The following is an 18,421-nucleotide window of genomic DNA, read 5'->3' as shown; positions in this document are numbered from 1 at the left end:
ATGTGCTTTTAATTTAAACGAAGGACTTCGAATGAATATTGAAAATATGTTAGTTATTTGCAAATGTTCGAAGAAACAACTCTTATTAACGCGATTAAATTTTTTTAGTCGTTTTTTCCGATTTTATTAGAATTTGCAGAAATGGAAATTACGTTTATTTGAAAACATGCAATTGATAATATTAAATAAATGAATATTAAAATGCACAGTTTTTTATTTCACATTATGGTTTTCTGTACAATTCTAAATTATTTATATGATTAAAATTATTAAAATTTTTTATATAACAATAGTGTAAAGCATAATTTAAATGTACACTTAAATGTTAATCTTTACTTGTAAGATTTATTTATGAACAATGTACGCAAAAACATGGAAAATAAGTTGATAAAATGATAAAAATAGTGGAATTGTTTTATTTTTGTTTAATGGATCATTGTAAATGCTTACTTTATTATAAAATTCTATTAAATCCATAAAAGATGAATTTCCGTATATATTTACATAAAGGAATTAAACAATTTCAACTGTAGCACCAACTTTGGTGACAATTTCCTTTATCTTTTCAGCCTCTTCTTTCGGGATATCAGATTTGATTGTAGCTGGTACACTCTCAACAAACTTTTTGGCCTGTATAGAAAAAAGATTACAAATTTTAATGAACTTGATAGGATTTTGTTGTACACAATATATAAGGCAAAAGAGTTACCTGAACAAGATTACAATCTGGTAATATGGCCTTTATCTCTTTTATTAGAGCAATCTTTTGTTTTTCATCAAAAGCAATAAGTTTAATAGTAAATGCAGTTTGAACTATTTGAGGTTCTTCACTCTCTTCCTGAAACAAGACAATTTTTATGCATATATGTATAAGTATGTAATTTTTCTTAACTTTATGAAATTCTTATAATAGCAGCATATATACTTCTGCTTTTGGTGCAGCACCAACAAAACCACCCATAGGCATTATAGGTGCATCTGGCAAGTTTAATCTTTTTTTAAGTAAGTCGCTCAATTGAGCTACTTCTATAAGATTTAAGGAAACAATGTGATTAGCGATCATCTCTATTTTAGCATTAACTGGTTCTTGCTGTGTAGAAACAGACTCAGACACAGAAGTTGTATTAGCTGTAGCAGCAGCTGCAACTTCTGATTGTTGAATAATACTAAAACATAAGAATTAAAATAAAATTAAGAGTGTGAACGATCATTTTCTAAAACTACAAAAACTACCATTGTAAAATAGACACATCATTTTTTTACAATTCAACTTGTTTCATCATACTGTGTTACATCATTTTGATGTAATTATTCGGACTGTATTTTATATATTAAATAGTAGTTTAAAGATACCCAGAAAAGTGAGGTTATGCAATCACGTTTCATTAAATTGCATATTTTCAACATAATAATTCGTACCATTTGTGAAATTGGCGAATTTGATGGATATTCCTTTGACAGCTAAATCGTAATGTATGCATTATATTCATTTTACAGTGGTTTATAAAACTAAAACTTTTTTCACATAAAAACAGCGAACAATGAGAATGAAAACGTTAAGAAATGATAAATGGGTCAAACGTTTCACCACGACATCTAGGATCATTTTAGAGAATTTATAACGCCTACAGTACCATTGATGATAAAAATGTTTTCGTTAGAAAATAGTAAAATAAAAGCCGATTTGTAATAATTCGATAGTTGTATTAAAACGCATTAAAAAATTACTGTTTAAAAAGCTCAGATTTTCAGTTTACTTAATAGTTCGAAAATAAAAAATAACTTCACTTAATAGTTTCAGAAACGAACATTAATTTATGCAGTCGGGACGTATTTAAACTAGAAAATGTTAAGAATATAACATGTTCTGCACAAAATCACTGTTTCAACAGTTGCAGAAGTATAAGATTCTATATTTCTTTCGCAAGCTATTCTATTCTATACGTTACTTGTAATTTCACACTATACTGAATCGATAACGTTGCATGCGACAAGAAAATGATATGGGGGGTCAGGTGAACCCCAAACATGGTTCACGACAAAGCATTGAATATCGCGTGTAGTCTGTGCCTCGTCGGTCATAATACATACGTACATTATATTTTTGATTGGACATTAAAAACATTAAAACTATCGGAAATATATAATCGTATATTTAGTTAAAAAGGTACAAAAAAGACTTTCCAATCTTTAAATTTATTTATTTTAAATAAAGATAGTTGTCTACGAGATTTTTTACGAAATGGAAATATTTATTAATTACGTTTAAATTAATACATATAAGATCGTAAATACAGTACACAGATCAGTATGAATACATAACAATTATCGAGTGAAAATAATATACAACGAAATATACAATTCTGCACTGTAAAATACAGTTTTCTTTATACAATTCTTAGATTGAATAAATCACTTTACTAATACACAAGTTTTATTACTTGCAAGTGTGCATCATTTTTATCACTTGACGAGTTCTTCATCAAGAAACAAAATTTGTGCTCTCTTATTTTCGAATTCAATCAATCGTTTTGATTAGAGTATTTTAGACTAAATTATAACTTTACACATTGTTCGGGTTGATTTTTCTTTTCTTTTTATCACTTTATTTCTTATGAAAAAATTTCTCGTAAGTCGTATCGTTACTCTTTTTAAAATAGGTATTCGAACAATTCTACATCTCTGCACATCAGCGTGTTATTTCAATAATTTGGTGTAGTAGTAAATGTAATTAATCAATCTTTCCCCAAATAAAGTACAAATTATATTACATCAACCTACAAACAATTCTTCAAGGAAACATGATATGAAGGATGTGAACACGTTAAGCAATTCTCCTAAACTAACTTTACACAACTCCTTAACAATGTGTGACCAGTTTTTTTTACATCTATCGTTACTGTAGCATTACGGAAGGAAGGAATCATCGACGTTGTTGGATAAATATTACAGACGAATAATGATCAACGTGGTGTCCCTCGAATTGTTTGTATAATGTGGTTGCAGGCAGTTGAAGAAAGGAAAGAAAAAAGAGAAAATAGTCTGTACAAAGATGATTCAAGGACGGGTCGGTAACCACGAATCAATTGTCTGTCCATTAGTCGAATAGAAATAGTGCGTTTCTTCGAAAACTACAATTGGGTACAAATTACTGTCTCGCAGAACAGTTATACATCCTACCATGAGTAGCGTGACGTTAAAAAACTTATATCCTATTAGTCTTGGCCCTATATAATTACTTTTGCGTTTCATTATTTAATGTATGTATAATAAGGCTTCTTCGATGTCTGACTCTCTCGTATGTAGCAAGAAAAAAAAAGAGAACATAATTAATCCTGGAGTTCTATTACATACTCCTTGCATATGACGGATTAATTGTTACGACTAGCTTGAACAAGATCTCAAAGGCACCCGCATCTTTGCCTTTCCTTTTTATCTTCTTGTCTTTCCTCTATGTATTGGTACGATTATGATTTAAGCTCGCTAGGTAATCGCTAAGATGGACCTACGTTTAGAAATTGCGACACGAAGACGGATCGGTACGATTTCTTAAACTAGAATCGGAGAACAATAGCGAGTAGTGTAAAATCTGCTTCGGCAACTACTTAATTACAAATAAACATTTGAACATTTGAACATTTGAACATTTGAAATGCGCTATTTCCTGTAAAAAGGGCTCGATAAGTAGAAAGAGCTTGACTAGCGACAATCGATACACTTTGTAAATATAAAAAAGGTTGCGGTTATCTACAAAAATCATTACCAAATGTATTCGAAAAATCTATCGTGATATATTTTTCTTTGCCTAAATCATTTAAAAATGAAAAAGCAGGAAGAATAACCTAGACGAATAAGTTATTTTTAACGCATAATAACAAATCTATGGATTTCGTAGATAACGCGGATCCACGCTTCTGTAAATTAAGCTTATATTTCAGTTTTTTGTTGCGAGAATTTAAATACTGTCAGGATGCAGGCTCTTAATTGGATCTTATCAAGTTACTATTTAACTTTCGCGTACTATCATAACTATTATATTGCGATATATATAATGCACAAAGTTACGCGCCTCGTGCGTAATATGTATATTTATATATATGTATATATTTATATTTATATATATATAATTCAAACGAAAAAAACGCAAATCGTTCTAGCCTACTGTCACGTAATTGGCTAACATGCCATACTTACAAACTGTACGACAATGTACAGTTTAAGATGATTTCTGGCATATCGAGGAAACGTTTTGAACTAGTCTTATCTATACACTTTTCATTCTTCTCTCAAATAAATACACAACTATCACATTAATGCACGCGTCTTACCAATTCGTTCTCGCGTTTATAATTGTTCGTTTATAATTGTTTGTAAAGTCTTTGTTCCATCACACTTCCTAATCACCTTCGGTTGGAGGTAAAGAACCTCCGGTTCTTTTTCTTCCTTGCAAAGAACGCGAAACGGCATTGTCACGCGCGAAGGTTCCGTATAAAATAAATATTTTACGCATATTTGGATTGCTCGAAGCAATATCGAGCTTCGGTAATTCTCTAAAGCTGCCAGAAAATAAGAAAGATTTCACTCTTTCCAAAATTGTCTCTTCTTTGTTCTGGACGAATCTATCATCCCATCGATCGATAAGCTACACGCGTCATATTCTTCTATCAACTTCCCCAAACATTCCGCCGAAGCTTCCCTCAGAACATCTTTTACCTATCTTTTTGCGAATTCTACGAAAAGAAAAAGTAGTCTTCTCGCGTCTAATTCGAACTTGTCCAGCACCGTCGACGAGATCGTTGGATGTGTATACGGTTTACTACCTTCAAAGTTACTACAGCTTTCAACGTTTCTCTCTCTCTTTCTCTCTCTCTCTCTCTCTCCCTTTCTCTCTCTCTCTCTCTCTCTCTCTCTACTCGTTCATCTTTTAGGGAAACGTTTCGTGTCTATCGTCGAAATCTGTTTAAATAATACACATCTAGGCCCCTAAAACGCAGCGTAAATTCTTATACAAAACATAATGTCGAACGATCCTCAATCAATAGCATCGTTTTCCCCTTCCTTTCGTATTTGTCCCTGTGTCTTGCGTGTCGCTTAAACTACGTTGACGAACATTCATCAACAGGTGAAGCGAACATCTGTATATCTTCTGCTAGATCAGCGCAGTCGGATGGAGCTCCGTACAGATTAGTTTGATTGTATTTCACGATCCTGATAGGAACGTAGGCTCGTGAATAGACAGTCTTGTGTCTCGCCAGGCTTCTCTAGAAGCTGTGTCCATGGTAAAGTTTAACTCTTCGAATGTACATTTGTCTTTTGCGCCTTCTTTTTCCTGGCTGCAAGCATGTCGTAGAAGGGATTGTGCGATATGCTTTGCCTAGAATTGAAAAAATTGCGAATTATAGAAGCGAATTTGGATTGCATTACGAGCGAAAGATACGTTTTAGGCGATAGTAGAAATATTTGAATTTATTAAATCACTGATAAAATTAATTGCGATGTTTGTGTAAAAGTTGTTTGTGCTTAAAAACTTTTAATAACAAAAAAGAGGAAGAATCGTGTTACAAACCCTCGACCATTAAAAGCGTAAATTATATAAACTCAAACCGTCCACAATTTTCAGTAAAAGATTCACGGAAGCGTTAAATAAGCAGCACTAACCTCAGTCAGAAATGGAAGTCTTCTTTGAATTATTCACAGAATGAATAACAACTTACCGCACGCATTTGATCCATTCTTCTTTCTCTTCGTCCGTGGCCGCAGACATTCTGTACACGGTGTGTTTGCCTGTAAAGAGCAAAGAACAACAGTTACAATTCCGGTGTAATTACTGCGAGCACGACGACGTGCTATGAAAAAAAAGGGCTGCGTTAAATGGCAACGCAACACGCATAGGATTCGATCGTTTCACACGAGAAAGACGTTTTGCCCGACCGATACTTGAATTCTTTATCCTTCGTGCTCTATTAATTCCCTGGCTCTTCCAGGTTTCAATTTAGAGAAGTCAACGTGCGTTTAAAATTGCATTTTTTTCTCCAAGTGATCATTTCGTTCCTACGCTGAAATTACGCATGAGAAAAGGCAGCGTAATGCTTTTGATACGTAATTTAAAAAAAACAATGTGCATTCGCTTAGCTGATTCTCTTAATGGTTCCCACGCGTAGGATAATCATTAACCCATTATAAGAACCAAAGTCACGTCAACGCATCAACGTTTCATTTATAATTATATTCTTGACCAATTGATTACATCGAAGTCATATAATTCGTGCCGTAATACTGCGTTTACAACTTGCGACTTTCACGCGTTATTTCGCCTCTTCTGCCTCGACAGATTGACTCTCGTTCAGATAAGCGAAATTGCTTAAATTCAGGTGACTTGACCGGTCAACGCCGTTAGCCGCGCTGGAAACACTCGTTCCCGGCCGATCACGAAAGTTAAGCAGCAGCGGTCACGGGAGCGGTCTAGGATGGGTGACCGCTCCGTGAGGCGTTGACGAAGAGGAGACGCGCCGAAGCCATTTTTCGCCCTTGGAGTTTTGGGCCAATTCAATAGTCAGGAAATATTAGGACTGGCTAGAACAGAGAACGCGTGAAGGGGGGTGCAACTGAAGTTAATTCATAAAAGTGGTTGCTGGAGCACCCCTGTCATACGCGTTGAATGGTCATCGTGGAGAGTCTTAGTCGGTAAGAGTCCGACACTACTCTGCTGTTACGCAATTACTGCAACAGCGGAGTGTCCATGAGGATTTCTCCACGTACAAAAAAAAAAGGTAACTTGACCGAGCTGATCGAAGTTTCAACAATCTACGATTGTTAAAAGTGTCCAAGTATAGCGCAGGCTCGAGTAATTAAACGCGCTGATAGCCGTAATCGAGTGGATTGGGTGGTAGGTCACGGAACCGATCAATTAAGGCTTTCATCTAGGATCCCCGGTTAGGTACCTTCGACAACTTTTCCCTCGCTGTCCGTCTTGCACGCTTTGATGAACTCGGAGCCAGCGGCGTATAGCTCGAAGCAATGCGGCTTGTGCCGATCCTGCACCTCTCTGACCTGAATGTTTTCCAGCGGAATGATGCCTCGTGGCTCCTTGTCGGTCGTATACTCGAAGTAATACAGACAGTTGTCGTTTAATATGAACCACCGTCTCTTCCAGCTCTTGTAGCGTCCGCCTGAAACAACCATCAACGATTTAAAAGCTAACGATCGATGCACAACTATAATTGCGTTATTTACCTGCTGTCTCCGTCAGGGCAGCAGAGGGACAAAGCGATACGATATAAGAAAAGTACAGACACTTTGACGGGTTTTTCGTCTCGTTGTCGTCGGGGAATGCTTCCGGACCAACGATTCCCAAACGTATTTCCCATTTTTCGTTCTTCCTCAAATCTTGCATGAACGTAATACACGTAATTACGAGGCAGGCAACGTCCGTCAATTTGTAAATTCTATTTTTGCGTTTCAGCGCGACTGAACATAGAATGCCAGCAGTCACGCGTCGTATCTCGAATCACCGCCAGTATCTTTGGAATGCTTGGGCATAATGGTGAAAATATTCGAGTCGCCCGACCGAGGCTTTCGACCTCTGTGGCCGGACAGTTTGGGAAACGCTGTTCCAGGATGTTCTCACTCGTCCCTGTAACCCTTTGCAGCGACAACCTTATCGTCTCATCTGGTTTCGATTGTACACGGAGAGTGGGCTGTTCTCGATCGCGAATCGATCGTTTGATTATGGCTGGTTATTAACGATCGATTCCTTGTACGGATGCATCGAGCGAGTATTTTTGTCCGTCCCGTAGGCCTTTGAATACCCGCATACATCGTGGAAACCATCCGGATCGCTTTACGCGCCATGGGTGGCGTGTACTTGCGGAACTACGTTGGCAATAGAGAACGCGTTAGCTCGAACAACGATCTTGGGAATTTAGAGGATTCAACGGTTTAGATTGATATAAAATATTTACCATGTAGATTAATATAAAATAATAACGAAAATTTCTAAGACCAGAAAGTTACGTACAATGTGAAATGTAAAAAGTATTCTCAGTGGGTGAGAAGTTCGTTAAGTCCTGCACCTGTGATTACTTTGCAACAAGAAACGTATCTTTTACGACATCAATCAGTACGGATCATTACTTTACTTGTATTTACTTTACTTTACTGTGTCGAAAGCTACAAGCTCTACGTGAACAAAAAAGCAGACAGGTCTACTTAACCCTCCGTAGGTAAACGTATTTTTCATACCTCGTAAGCAAACTGCTCCAGGCATTAAGAAAATCTAAGAAACATCTCCAGTCTGTGTTATCTATCTATGGAATATCGTACGCTAAGCCAAATGTACGAAACTTCGTGGATCGCTAATCCAATTTACCTACAGAGGATTACCTAAAGAAAAGGAACAAGTTACTTTCACTATACACAGCCTCTTTTAACATTCCTCGATTTTTAGAATCACTTTCCGTTTTAGGCGAAAATTACTATTTTACTATTTATGCAATCTTCTCTCGATTACTCTTCTCTACTTGTATACCGGAGAAAAAGCTTTCTCCCTGTTGCAAAGAAAGGTCGATGGAAAATTTGTTAAAAAAAAAATCCGCCGCTGTAAAGGGTTAACATCCTCATGCACTCGTAACATTCCCCGGAAGAAAGGGGATCGCATGCAAGCCGGGATACATTCGCAACATTATTCGATCAACAATGGCTCGAGCAGCGTTCTTTCTTCGTCCTTCTCTCAGCCACGCAAAAGACGTTTTCTCGTTTCAATTCATACCGGGTGAAGGGGAGAAGGGAAACGTCAGAAGGGTCAAAAGTCGAATTGTACGTTGCACAGTCTACGAAAGAATTACCTTGCTTCCAGAGCCAGCCTTCCTTGTCAGGGTTGAAGAACGTGTGCATCAGATCGTTCCCGTCGTCTTCCGGTATCTTGAACGGTTCCGTCTTTATACTTTCGTATAAGCTCTGCAAAAGTAACGTACTGCTTTTAAAAAAATACCTATACGATCTTTGCGAGTAAATCATTTGGTTGTTCGAAATCAAGAGATATGATCTCGTATCTCTCATTGCTGTTTCAAAATTCGGATAATTCGGTGCGATGGAATCGCTTGTCTCGACGGTACGCAACGAGGAAGATACTAGAGGAAATTCGAGTTTCTGCGAGCCAAACGTGTCGTCAGTGGAAATTCTAGTTTTCCTAAACGTCTCTCGCAACCGTAAGAAAACACTTACTGCGAACATTATACAAAAAGGATTCGACGTTATAATATTATAAGTACAAATCGATTTACTCCAGACGATGCAAATAGCAAAAGAGACTATCTCGCTGAGAAGAGAAAAGGAAGCTACTCGTTTCATTTTTTACAAAACTTCAACCATTATCCACTTTAACCATTATCGCCAAAGCATAAATGAGAACTATAACGTTTATTCTCCGTTTATATGGCACGAAAGAAAATCAACGATGTACTGGACAGGGGCAGTATCGGCATTCCATTCTGCTCGTCGAAGACGATACATAAAATCGATGATATCCTGCAACTGGTAAATCTATGCTTACATAAGAGCAGCTGCATATGATCGCCAGTCTAGAATCGTTTTCGATCCGGCAACGCGTCGATTAGACGAGGTGAGACGAGGTGAAACGCAACGCGCCACTTTGCATAAATCTACCATTAAGAAATCACCGCAACGGACTTCCCCGTTAGTCAGTAGGTTCATTCTAATAACTGCGATCCGCCGGTTGTGAGGCGACTTGTAAAGCGCGCCAATTGCTTTATATCCTGGCCATGGATCACGCGGATGGAAACACGCGTGCATCACGACATAACACGAACGAAAGGTCGGCCACTGCACGCGAATGACGTACGTCCTTTGTTGCACACGCTATTGCGTTATTTATCGTGTTTGTTAAGACCCACTTGCCTCCTTCTCCACCGATCCTCGGCTCGTTTATTCAATTTGGAATTTTTGCACCAGTTCGTCTAACATTTAATGCCAATCGTCCGATATTCATTGGAATATAAGTCGATTAAATCCTAGTCGTATGGAATTTGGATTATCGAACTCCGTGTAGATACTGCGAGCGGACGACTGAATCGATCGGTCAAGCGAGAATCTACGCGTGACGCAAACGTTTGCCAGGAATTTACCAGAAATTTCTGATTAATACGCTTTACGTCATCGGAAACGGGAACGGGAATAAACGCAGAATGTTTCAATAACTCGGTTAAACCGCAAACAATATCGTAAAGATTGCTTCCTCATCGATAGAACTGATTAAAGTCAGCCGAAGCAATATACAAGTCTCATCTGGAAACACGATCCAACTCGATATTCCGAACGATATTCTAATGGCACGTGCAGCATTTTAGAAAAACGACAAATTGGAATTTCATAGCGCCCTATCTTTGAATTACGTCGAACGTGCACCGATTATTATCGACGATTTAGTATAGCGATCTAATTTCGACGTGTGTATCGCCTTTATTTATTTGCGGTGATAGAGCTCCACCTAATCATTACGGTTGCCCACACGTAATAAAATCGTTGCACCAACAGCGCTGCCCTAATTGCAGGAAATCTTTCGTGTATGTTTTCGCGGCACGGCTTGCGGAACAAGGAGAATTTGCATTTTTCGCGAAACACGAATATCGGGCGAAAATTGTAACGCGAAACGTGAAACTGCGAGTCCAGGTGGGAACGAGATTAAATCTCGAGGCACATACGCGAAAAGTAAAGCGAACCAAGATCGAATTAACCTTCGGAACTTTCACATTTTCATCGTCGCTCGAGGTTCGTACGATTACGCTGTAACGAACAACGAAGAGAAATAATGGAGCATTCTAGAAAATATCCAAAAATGTCCCCCGTCGATAGTCTGTAAATTATCGTTAAACATAGATCGCATGACTTTATTTATCGTCGTACGAGCAAAAAGATCTGGCTGCGATCTGACGTTGTAGGCTAGCTATATACGATTCGAGGAACGGTTCCCATAGAGAGACAAATGACACAGGAAGCGCAGATAAAGCGAGAGCGAGCTTTTGCACTCACCACAAGGAGTTCGCGAGGTAGGTCGCCGCCATTGTTGATGCCACGGTTCATGGAAATGAACTGTTCCACGCTGGGCTTATCCTTGACGCTCGGATTGTGCAGCGACGTGTTCAACATAATGATGGCGAAGCTAAGCACGTAACAGGTGTCCGTGTTGGTGAATATGTTCGGGTTCAACTGGCAGTACCTTTGCGCGAAACACTCCATCATCCGGTCGATCTTCTGCGCCTCACCGGGTAATCTGAACGACCAGAGGAACTGTCGAAGAGCTTGTACCAGGATCAGGTCTGTAAAATCGTGCAGTTCGACGAACGCTCGCAACACCCTCTCGTTGAAGTCGTGTCGTTCGCCCAGGTAGTCGCCGATCGCGGTTTTGTTCAGGCCCTCGCCCTTGTAAAGGAACTGGGCGACGTCCTCGGGCGTCGGGGCCAGCAGATTGTGCTCGATCAGGTACTCGATTCCCTTCTTAGGGTCCATGTTGAACTTCTTACGGCCGATAGACGTCTGTTTCGCCTTGTTCGACGGCTTGGTCTCGTCGGCCGCGAGACCACCGCCCTCCATCGCTTCCATCTCGGCCACCACTTCGCCCAGCTCATCTTTCAGTTGCTGCAACAGAAACGGACGGGTCAGCGAAACGTGCACGACAACGGCTTCCTCGTTCTCGCGAGCGAATCTCCACTCACGCTTCCATCTACCCTTGAATCGTCCTCTTCGTCCCGAATCGAACGATCGGTGTAACGCGATTTGCCAGGGGGAAGGTTCGAATCGAACGTGCCGTTTCGAGGTTCTAAGGTTGCTTCGCGGATCGAAGGTTTAACCTGTCTCCGCTTTCATTTGATTAATGTTGCGTGTAATGCCAGGTAGATCGAGTATCGCTCGAATTAGTCACCACGACTAGCGAAACATTTGCTCGGCGAAGCTTTTCCTGTGGACGTCGAGGATATAGGGACGAATGAAGTTTGGAAGTAACTCAATCTGTTGGGACAGATTGCCCGGAAACGAAAGATCCCGAAGAACCTGGTACATATGTACATCGTGTAGGAAAGTTGCAAAGGAGGTCAAGAAATCCGATAGAATCGAACGCAACTGCGACTTACAGTTACGGTTGATTTCTTCGTGTATCTTTACTTATAGCGATACTTTTAACATCAAATTCCAACGACAATTTGTTCCACCATTATTCGAGGTTCTTTCAAACGATCGGCCGTTTAACCGCATTGCAGCAAATAGTAATATCGCGTTAAGATTCGATGCAAGAAACACCGTAGGATTTCGTAAAATCGACCAAGTTTCTACGGTTCTAAGTTCGTTCTTGCCTGATGCTCCTTCGATTTTTTGCGCCTTACTACTTCCATCCTCCTCCTTCACTGTCGTCCCTTTATAAAAATCATCGCTACGGACGCACCCCATGTTTAAAGGAAGTCCTTCATCCGACATGGTCTCGTCTTTCCGATTTAGATAAGCAAAGAACTTTCCTAGGGTGAATACCGGGAGGGAAGCGTCACGAGTGTCACACCGGTATCTGTCTCGCCCACGTAGCGTTCGAGCTACCGTCTACGGTTTTATCATTACGGAATTAATCACAAATAAGACGCTGAGTTTCGCGTTTCAAGGTTTAGGATTAAAATTGCAGGAAATACCAGTTTCTCTGATCTCGCTATGTAGGATTTACTACCGTTTCGCTATCTTCTGTACAATTTTGAAGAAGGAGAGGATACGAATATCTCAGGAGAGAAACATGACAAGTACATTTTTGGTGATTTTCTGCTTTCAGATGTCGCACGCAACAATCGTGCAACCTTCTTTTTCGAGGTTTGTAAACGCCAAGCAGTTCACCAGCGATCGCAAGTACCAGTACGCGGACTTCCTGCCGAGTGTCTGACTCTACCAGTCGTTTGCAATTTCCTTCTGCGGTATTTCCCGCTGTACGCGCCGGATTTGGAGGGCATGCCGCGGATTCCGGTGTCCTTTTTTGTTTCCTTCTTCGAGCTGCTAAACTACGTCGAAATCATCGAAAGTGCTCGACCGACCAAGCAGTAGTTTTGCTTATTGTTAGTTAGATACGTCCGTATCGTTGCGAAAGAAGCGAAAAATCGTTCGACCGTTGCACCGTAATTGGCTCGACTTTATCGACTTTTATCAACGAATAGGTTACAAAACAGCTTAACTTTCAAAAGAATACAAGATCGATCGAATGTGTTACGAGAACTTGCTCCCCTTTCCCATTTTCTTTCCCCACCGACGTTTGAATTGGATAGAAATACGTGTCAATTTCTTCTACTTAATTACCCATCGAACACGATGCAACGATCTTCCGTGGCAGAAAATAATTCCATGCCGGAAAATCACAATTACGAAAATCAAGGCGAAACACAATCTCTTGTAACGTTGAACAAAAAGGAGGAAAAAGAGAAGAAGCCGCGATGTGTGTACGTAGTATGACAATGGAACGAGCGTACATTTTCATTCGTCGAGGTGAACAAGAGAAAAAATTGAAACGAGAAACGTTGGAATAATATTTCCACGGTGTCGTACGCGAACGCGTGTCTCACGGTTATGTTTTGACCCGGCCGCCTCCCAGAATGCACCACCTCCGACTTTAATACGGGATCAGACACTTCCGGAAAAACGCAGACACGTCTCTTAATTACGATATCGTGTCGAGGAAACTTCGAAATCTGTCGGTTCGGTTTCATTTATCCACCCAGAAGTTTTTTATCTTTGCGAATTTTGCCTGCCCATCCAATGCCTGTTTTGTTAGGATGATCATCTTTGCCCGGTATATCTTGAATCCTTGAATCTGATAAGTTTTTCGATAAAGAACTTATGTAAATAATTGATCAGAGTTGCGGATATATTTTCAAGCTGAATATTTGTGTTTCGATAAGTACAAGCGGACACGAGATCTTACGATCTTATAGCAATTTCCATGCGAGATTCGTTAGGAGAAGTGAAATAGATGAGTTCTTTGTAGATGATCAAAATAGGTTTTAAATGAAGACATTAGCGTGATTGAGCGTGCGCGTCTTGGAAAATGGCTTGAGGCATCACGATCTTGCCAAGTATCTTCTCAACTGCATCAAAATTTAATATCGTCGCAGTAGGGTGAGTCACGAATGCCGACCAATTATGAATACGTTGGAAAAACGAAATTTTTACGACGACCGAAGTTCACGTATAAATCTTTAGTATGAAGTTTCAAATTACTCTTAATTACTCGTGCAACTGATCAGCGCGGTATAGAAATTTTATCTGAGAAGATCGCGCGTAGAAAACATTAATATAAAATTCTGAATGCAATTCTCCCGCGAAATACTCTATTCATTGAATTCTTGCTCACGGTACGCTCACCCCTTGTAAGTTTTTAATTAACAACAGACTCGAACGAGTAACAATCCCGGGGATTTTATTAAACAAACGATTCTCCTTTTGCTCTCGCGTCCGCGGATTCATTCCGCTCAAACAATGAGCATCTCTGACAGCCATCGAGAACAAATCTTCCGGTTTTTCCGTTTTGAAAGAACCGTGAAAACTTTTCGAAAAAGCATGATTTTTTTGTTATAAAAAAAGAAGACGGAGAAATGAAGGGGAAGAAAAAGTTGCCCTTTCGTACGGCAGAAAGATAAATTCTGCTTAATTACCGACAAAAGGATATCCGGCCTAATTAATGTTCGGGGTCGGCTTTCTTTCTCGCGAGAACCGCGCGATATTTCTCGAATGCTTAAGCGAGGAAATTATTCAACGATCTCGCTCTCTGCCCTCCTCCATTGAATTGTTAACCCGATTTCCAGAAATTGTCAAACTAATTGAGCGCGAATCTTTATTCGCGGAGCCATGAAAATTCCTCTTTCTTCTTTTTTTTTTCCGCGATAACTTTCGATTCACGATCATGAAACGAATCGAAAGGAATTCTGCGATATTGTCTTCCGTTCTGCTAGTAATTGCGTGCTAAGGTATAACAAGCCGTCTGTCGGCTTTAATTGCGCGTGTTTATAATATAATGTATTACTTAATAAGGTGGGTGCATCGAACTGGCGAATTAACTTTTTCCGTTAGCCGGCGCTTGAAACGTCTGGTTATCGCTGTGTAACTTTGCTAAGAGAAAGTAAATAACTCGTTGAGTAAGTTATTTGTTACAGTGATATGTGCACAGAAGAGGAAACGAGGATTGCCTTTTTACAAATGCTAATCGGATTTTTGAGTGCTTCGAAAGATTCTATCTCTATACTTTCGACCACATCGTAAGGAATTTTCCAACGTGATACGATTGAACGAGAGACACGATGACTCAAACCGAAAACTCGAATAATGGTTTAGAAAACGTTACTAAACTCGATGACTAAGAAAGAATTCTTCGCTCGAAAATAACCTACGATATTTCATGACGTATTTTCACTGTCTATCGCAAAGACTATACGCACATAATACGCAAAATATGCCTGTTGAACAGACGTCTGTTTAGACTCTATTTCTTCAGTCGTGTTTGTAAAACTACGATTTCACGCGAATATCAACAGACTACTAAATAATACAAAAATAGTATAGTTGCTTATACAAACGTATCGATTTCTGCTTACTGAAATCATTTCGACGTAAGTATACTGTACATAGAGGCATCCATTTTAATATCAAATATTAGTCGCAAATATGATAAATCCGAAATATGAAACAATAAATTGAGTAATAACGGAGGAAAACAACGAGCGCGCTGTTTGCTCGGAATAATAGAAACGGGGGAAAGAGAATTCGTCGGGGATCAGAATCCGGGGCCGGAGTAAATTTTCCACTTCCTTTCAGCCAGCTCGTCCAAAAGCTGTTTATCGAGGCCCTACGCCCAAGGAAGTACAGTTTATTTTTAACCGGATACATTCACGACGCGTTCCACGCGTTTACGAGCGCGTCAACGTCCGTTTTGTCGCGGGACACTTGTCAATGAAAGCCTGACATCGAAATTTCGTTAGCGGAGGAATGATACAACGGAAGCTTGTTTGTGCTTATAAAATATGAAGCAGACGCTTCAAATAATTCAATGGTCACGTTTCTAGACAAATATCGAGAGTCAAACGAAAAGAAGAGATATTACAATCGAATTAGAGAAGAAAAATATTCTTGAAAATTCTTTTGGATTTGTTCGGTGGAACGTTACTCGTGCACCGTTCAGGCTTACGTAAGTCGAATGTAAAACAATGGATAATATGAGTTGTTGAGAAAAGCTACTAATGTTGGGAAAAATGAAGAAGAGACTACGTTACGCGACGAATGTCGAATGCGATGGTGTTAACGGAAGACCCTGAAGAGCAAACGGCTTCGGATAGGTATAATTATTTACTTGATATCCTTAGAGATCTTCGACCTGTGTCGCGATGCAATCGGGTCAGACTCGATACCTATGTCTGGAAGAGAGCAAACGCGTTTTCATATGTTCGAATAGATTTCTAAGAAAACAGTGCAATTTCGTCGTGAAGAATTTAATTGTACGCCGAAACGTCGAATTATTAAACGTTATTTTAACGTCGAAACAAAACAGTCTGGTCTAAACCAGAGCTATTGAATTTTTGTCCCAGAGCAATCATAATAGTTAGACTTTTAAATAACCAGCTAAACGTACGAAAATTAACCCAAGAGACATACAATTGCCTCGTCTAAATAGATAATCTTTCATCCACCATAAACAGTCTCTATTAATTCTGTAGAAAAGTCTCATATACGTGTCGCGTCTTACGACGACCTAAATGATATTAGACTACTTTAATCACGATTACATTCGCCCTTATCAATTACAATCGGCCAATTCACACAATTCCCCCGCAATATAATCCTGCATCGAAACAATGATTCCAATATTTTTCGCAGAGTTGTTCATCGTGTAGACGTGGAAGCTCGATCAAAGAAAGCAGAGAATCGTATGAAAAGGAGAAGGAAACGCGAGAGACTTTCGCGTTGAAAAGAGCGAGGGACAATCGGTCGCTTTCCGGTAGACTGTAGAGCGTTCGATATCCATCCTCTCTGTCTCGACGAAGATTAAACCTTGGTCGGTTTGGTCGCGAAATGACGAGTGAAGAGTATCGAAGGCTTTGTCGGGAATGGAAGGATGGAAGAAAAAATCGATGGATACGTGCAAACGACGCGGTGGTTCGCGCGATATCCTGGCGATCTTCGCCAGTGTCGCCCTGGAAAACGACGCGAACACGCGATCGTAAAATATTTATTCTGCCCGTCGTGGAAAACGATACAAACCGTCGTAATGCATTTCACGTTCGAATATTCCGAGTAGTTAAATCGTTTGTTCAACTGCTATCTTATTTTACTTTATTTTGTTCTTTTTCTTTTTCACTGATTTCCAACACGAAAACAAGTCATCAATTTTTTGTAGCAAGTATTTACTCATTTTTCTTTTTTTTTTTAAAGTTTAGAGTAATTTAGGTAATCCGTTTTTTAGCCTGTTTTTATCCGTTTATTCGCCTTTGATCGTAATACATATCTCACGATTGTTTACAATTTTTTATCACCGCCGTGATTTCATATATTATTATATTCAAAATTTCGGATCGATCAATTGGAAACGACATTTACACGTTCTACGATGTCAAAGATTGACGTGTACTAGTTCATCGTTTTAATATTTAGCCGATAGAACGAGCTCGACATCAATTATTCCTTGAAACGTCGCATCTCGTAAACTATAACATCCTATGTTCGTTATTCGTTAATGTCCACGATGGCTATGTGCAACTTACAATTTCACAACAAACGTAATCTAAAATGTTAACGTAATTATAGCCGCATAGCTCGCAAACTTATTGCATTAACACCACCGCTAATTATATCGAGCAGGAAGATAAAACGCGCGATGTTATTTCGTGTCGATCTCGCCATTCGAAGCGTTAGACATTAGACAAATTTGATGAGAGAGAGAAAACCTAGGAAGAAACATTGTTTGAACGCGAAAGGTAACTGTGCAAAGGTGAACAGCAGGAGTTGTGTACACGATACACCCTCCTGGAGGCAGCCAGCCCTCGGTAATATCGAAAAGAGGTGGGAAGAGGTCGGAGACGTTGTCCTGAGTACACCGACCGTATTAAGCGCGTTTTACGCCGCTCTACTTGTTATTCAGGTTCCACGATCGGCAGTTCGTTCGCAGGGAAAAAGAAATTTCACCGCGTCGCTCCGAGGCATGTCTTTTATTTTTACCACGACCACTTTGAAGAAACTAAAAATACGACTATCACTGAAACCACCCGGTAAATTGACCCTTTTTTCGGAAGTTATTGGTCAACTCGAGTCAAGTTTAAAAACATTTAAACAAAAAAAAAAGAAGAAGGAAAGTTTAAAATTTTGTAGATGTTAGATCGTTCTAGATAGATTTGATTATCTA

The 18,421-nt window shown here is 39.4% G+C and overlaps 2 protein-coding genes across 10 annotated transcripts in view; both read right to left on the bottom strand.

The window, feature by feature from the left end:
- Window positions 1–398: 398 nt before the first annotated feature.
- Window positions 399–1,580, bottom strand: LOC117204472 (39S ribosomal protein L12, mitochondrial). The gene is made up of 4 exons (XM_033441896.1): window positions 1,420–1,580; window positions 926–1,166; window positions 710–838; window positions 399–630 (listed from the first exon to the last, which is right to left on the bottom strand). The coding sequence occupies exons 1-4, from the start codon at window positions 1,488–1,490 to the stop codon at window positions 514–516; spliced, it is 558 nt and encodes a 185-aa protein (XP_033297787.1). The 5' UTR covers window positions 1,491–1,580; the 3' UTR covers window positions 399–513.
- A 658-nt stretch (window positions 1,581–2,238) lies between these two features.
- The window catches only part of LOC117204459 (cytohesin-1), a 60,410-nt gene continuing 44,227 nt past the window's right edge, over window positions 2,239–18,421 (bottom strand). For 6 of the 9 annotated variants that reach the window (XM_033441874.1, XM_033441878.1, XM_033441879.1 and 3 more), the window contains 5 exons: window positions 11,047–11,652; window positions 8,844–8,955; window positions 6,942–7,172; window positions 5,715–5,784; window positions 2,239–5,374 (listed from right to left, as the gene is read on the bottom strand). In XM_033441874.1, the coding sequence (XP_033297765.1) occupies window positions 5,287–5,374; window positions 5,715–5,784; window positions 6,942–7,172; window positions 8,844–8,955; window positions 11,047–11,652 (1,107 nt within the window). In that variant the 3' untranslated portion in view covers window positions 2,239–5,286. Of the gene's footprint in view, window positions 5,375–5,714; window positions 5,785–6,941; window positions 7,173–8,843; window positions 8,956–11,046; window positions 11,653–11,729; window positions 11,897–18,421 lie in introns of those variants that run through there. The other 3 variants (XM_033441875.1, XM_033441873.1, XM_033441880.1) reach the window with 2 other exon arrangements.

The sequence above is a fragment of the Bombus bifarius genome, unplaced genomic scaffold (assembly GCF_011952205.1).
Source record: "Bombus bifarius isolate JDL3187 unplaced genomic scaffold, Bbif_JDL3187 scf7180000007978, whole genome shotgun sequence".
Lineage (NCBI taxonomy): Eukaryota > Metazoa > Arthropoda > Insecta > Hymenoptera > Apidae > Bombus > Bombus bifarius.
Note: the sequence above shows the minus strand (reverse complement) of the source record. Positions and strands in the feature narration are given on the sequence as shown.

Excerpts from the sequence above, each read along its gene's own strand:
- LOC117204472 (XM_033441896.1), bottom strand. The coding sequence starts at position 1,490 with ATGAATATAATGCATACATTACGATTTAGCTGTCAAAGGAATATCCAT. Across the intron at positions 839-925 it reads GTGCTGCACCAAAAGCAGAA|GAAGAGAGTGAAGAACCTCA; the intron begins GTATATATGCTG and ends GTCTTGTTTCAG. Across the intron at positions 631-709 it reads CAGATTGTAATCTTGTTCAG|GCCAAAAAGTTTGTTGAGAG; the intron begins GTAACTCTTTTG and ends TTTTCTATACAG.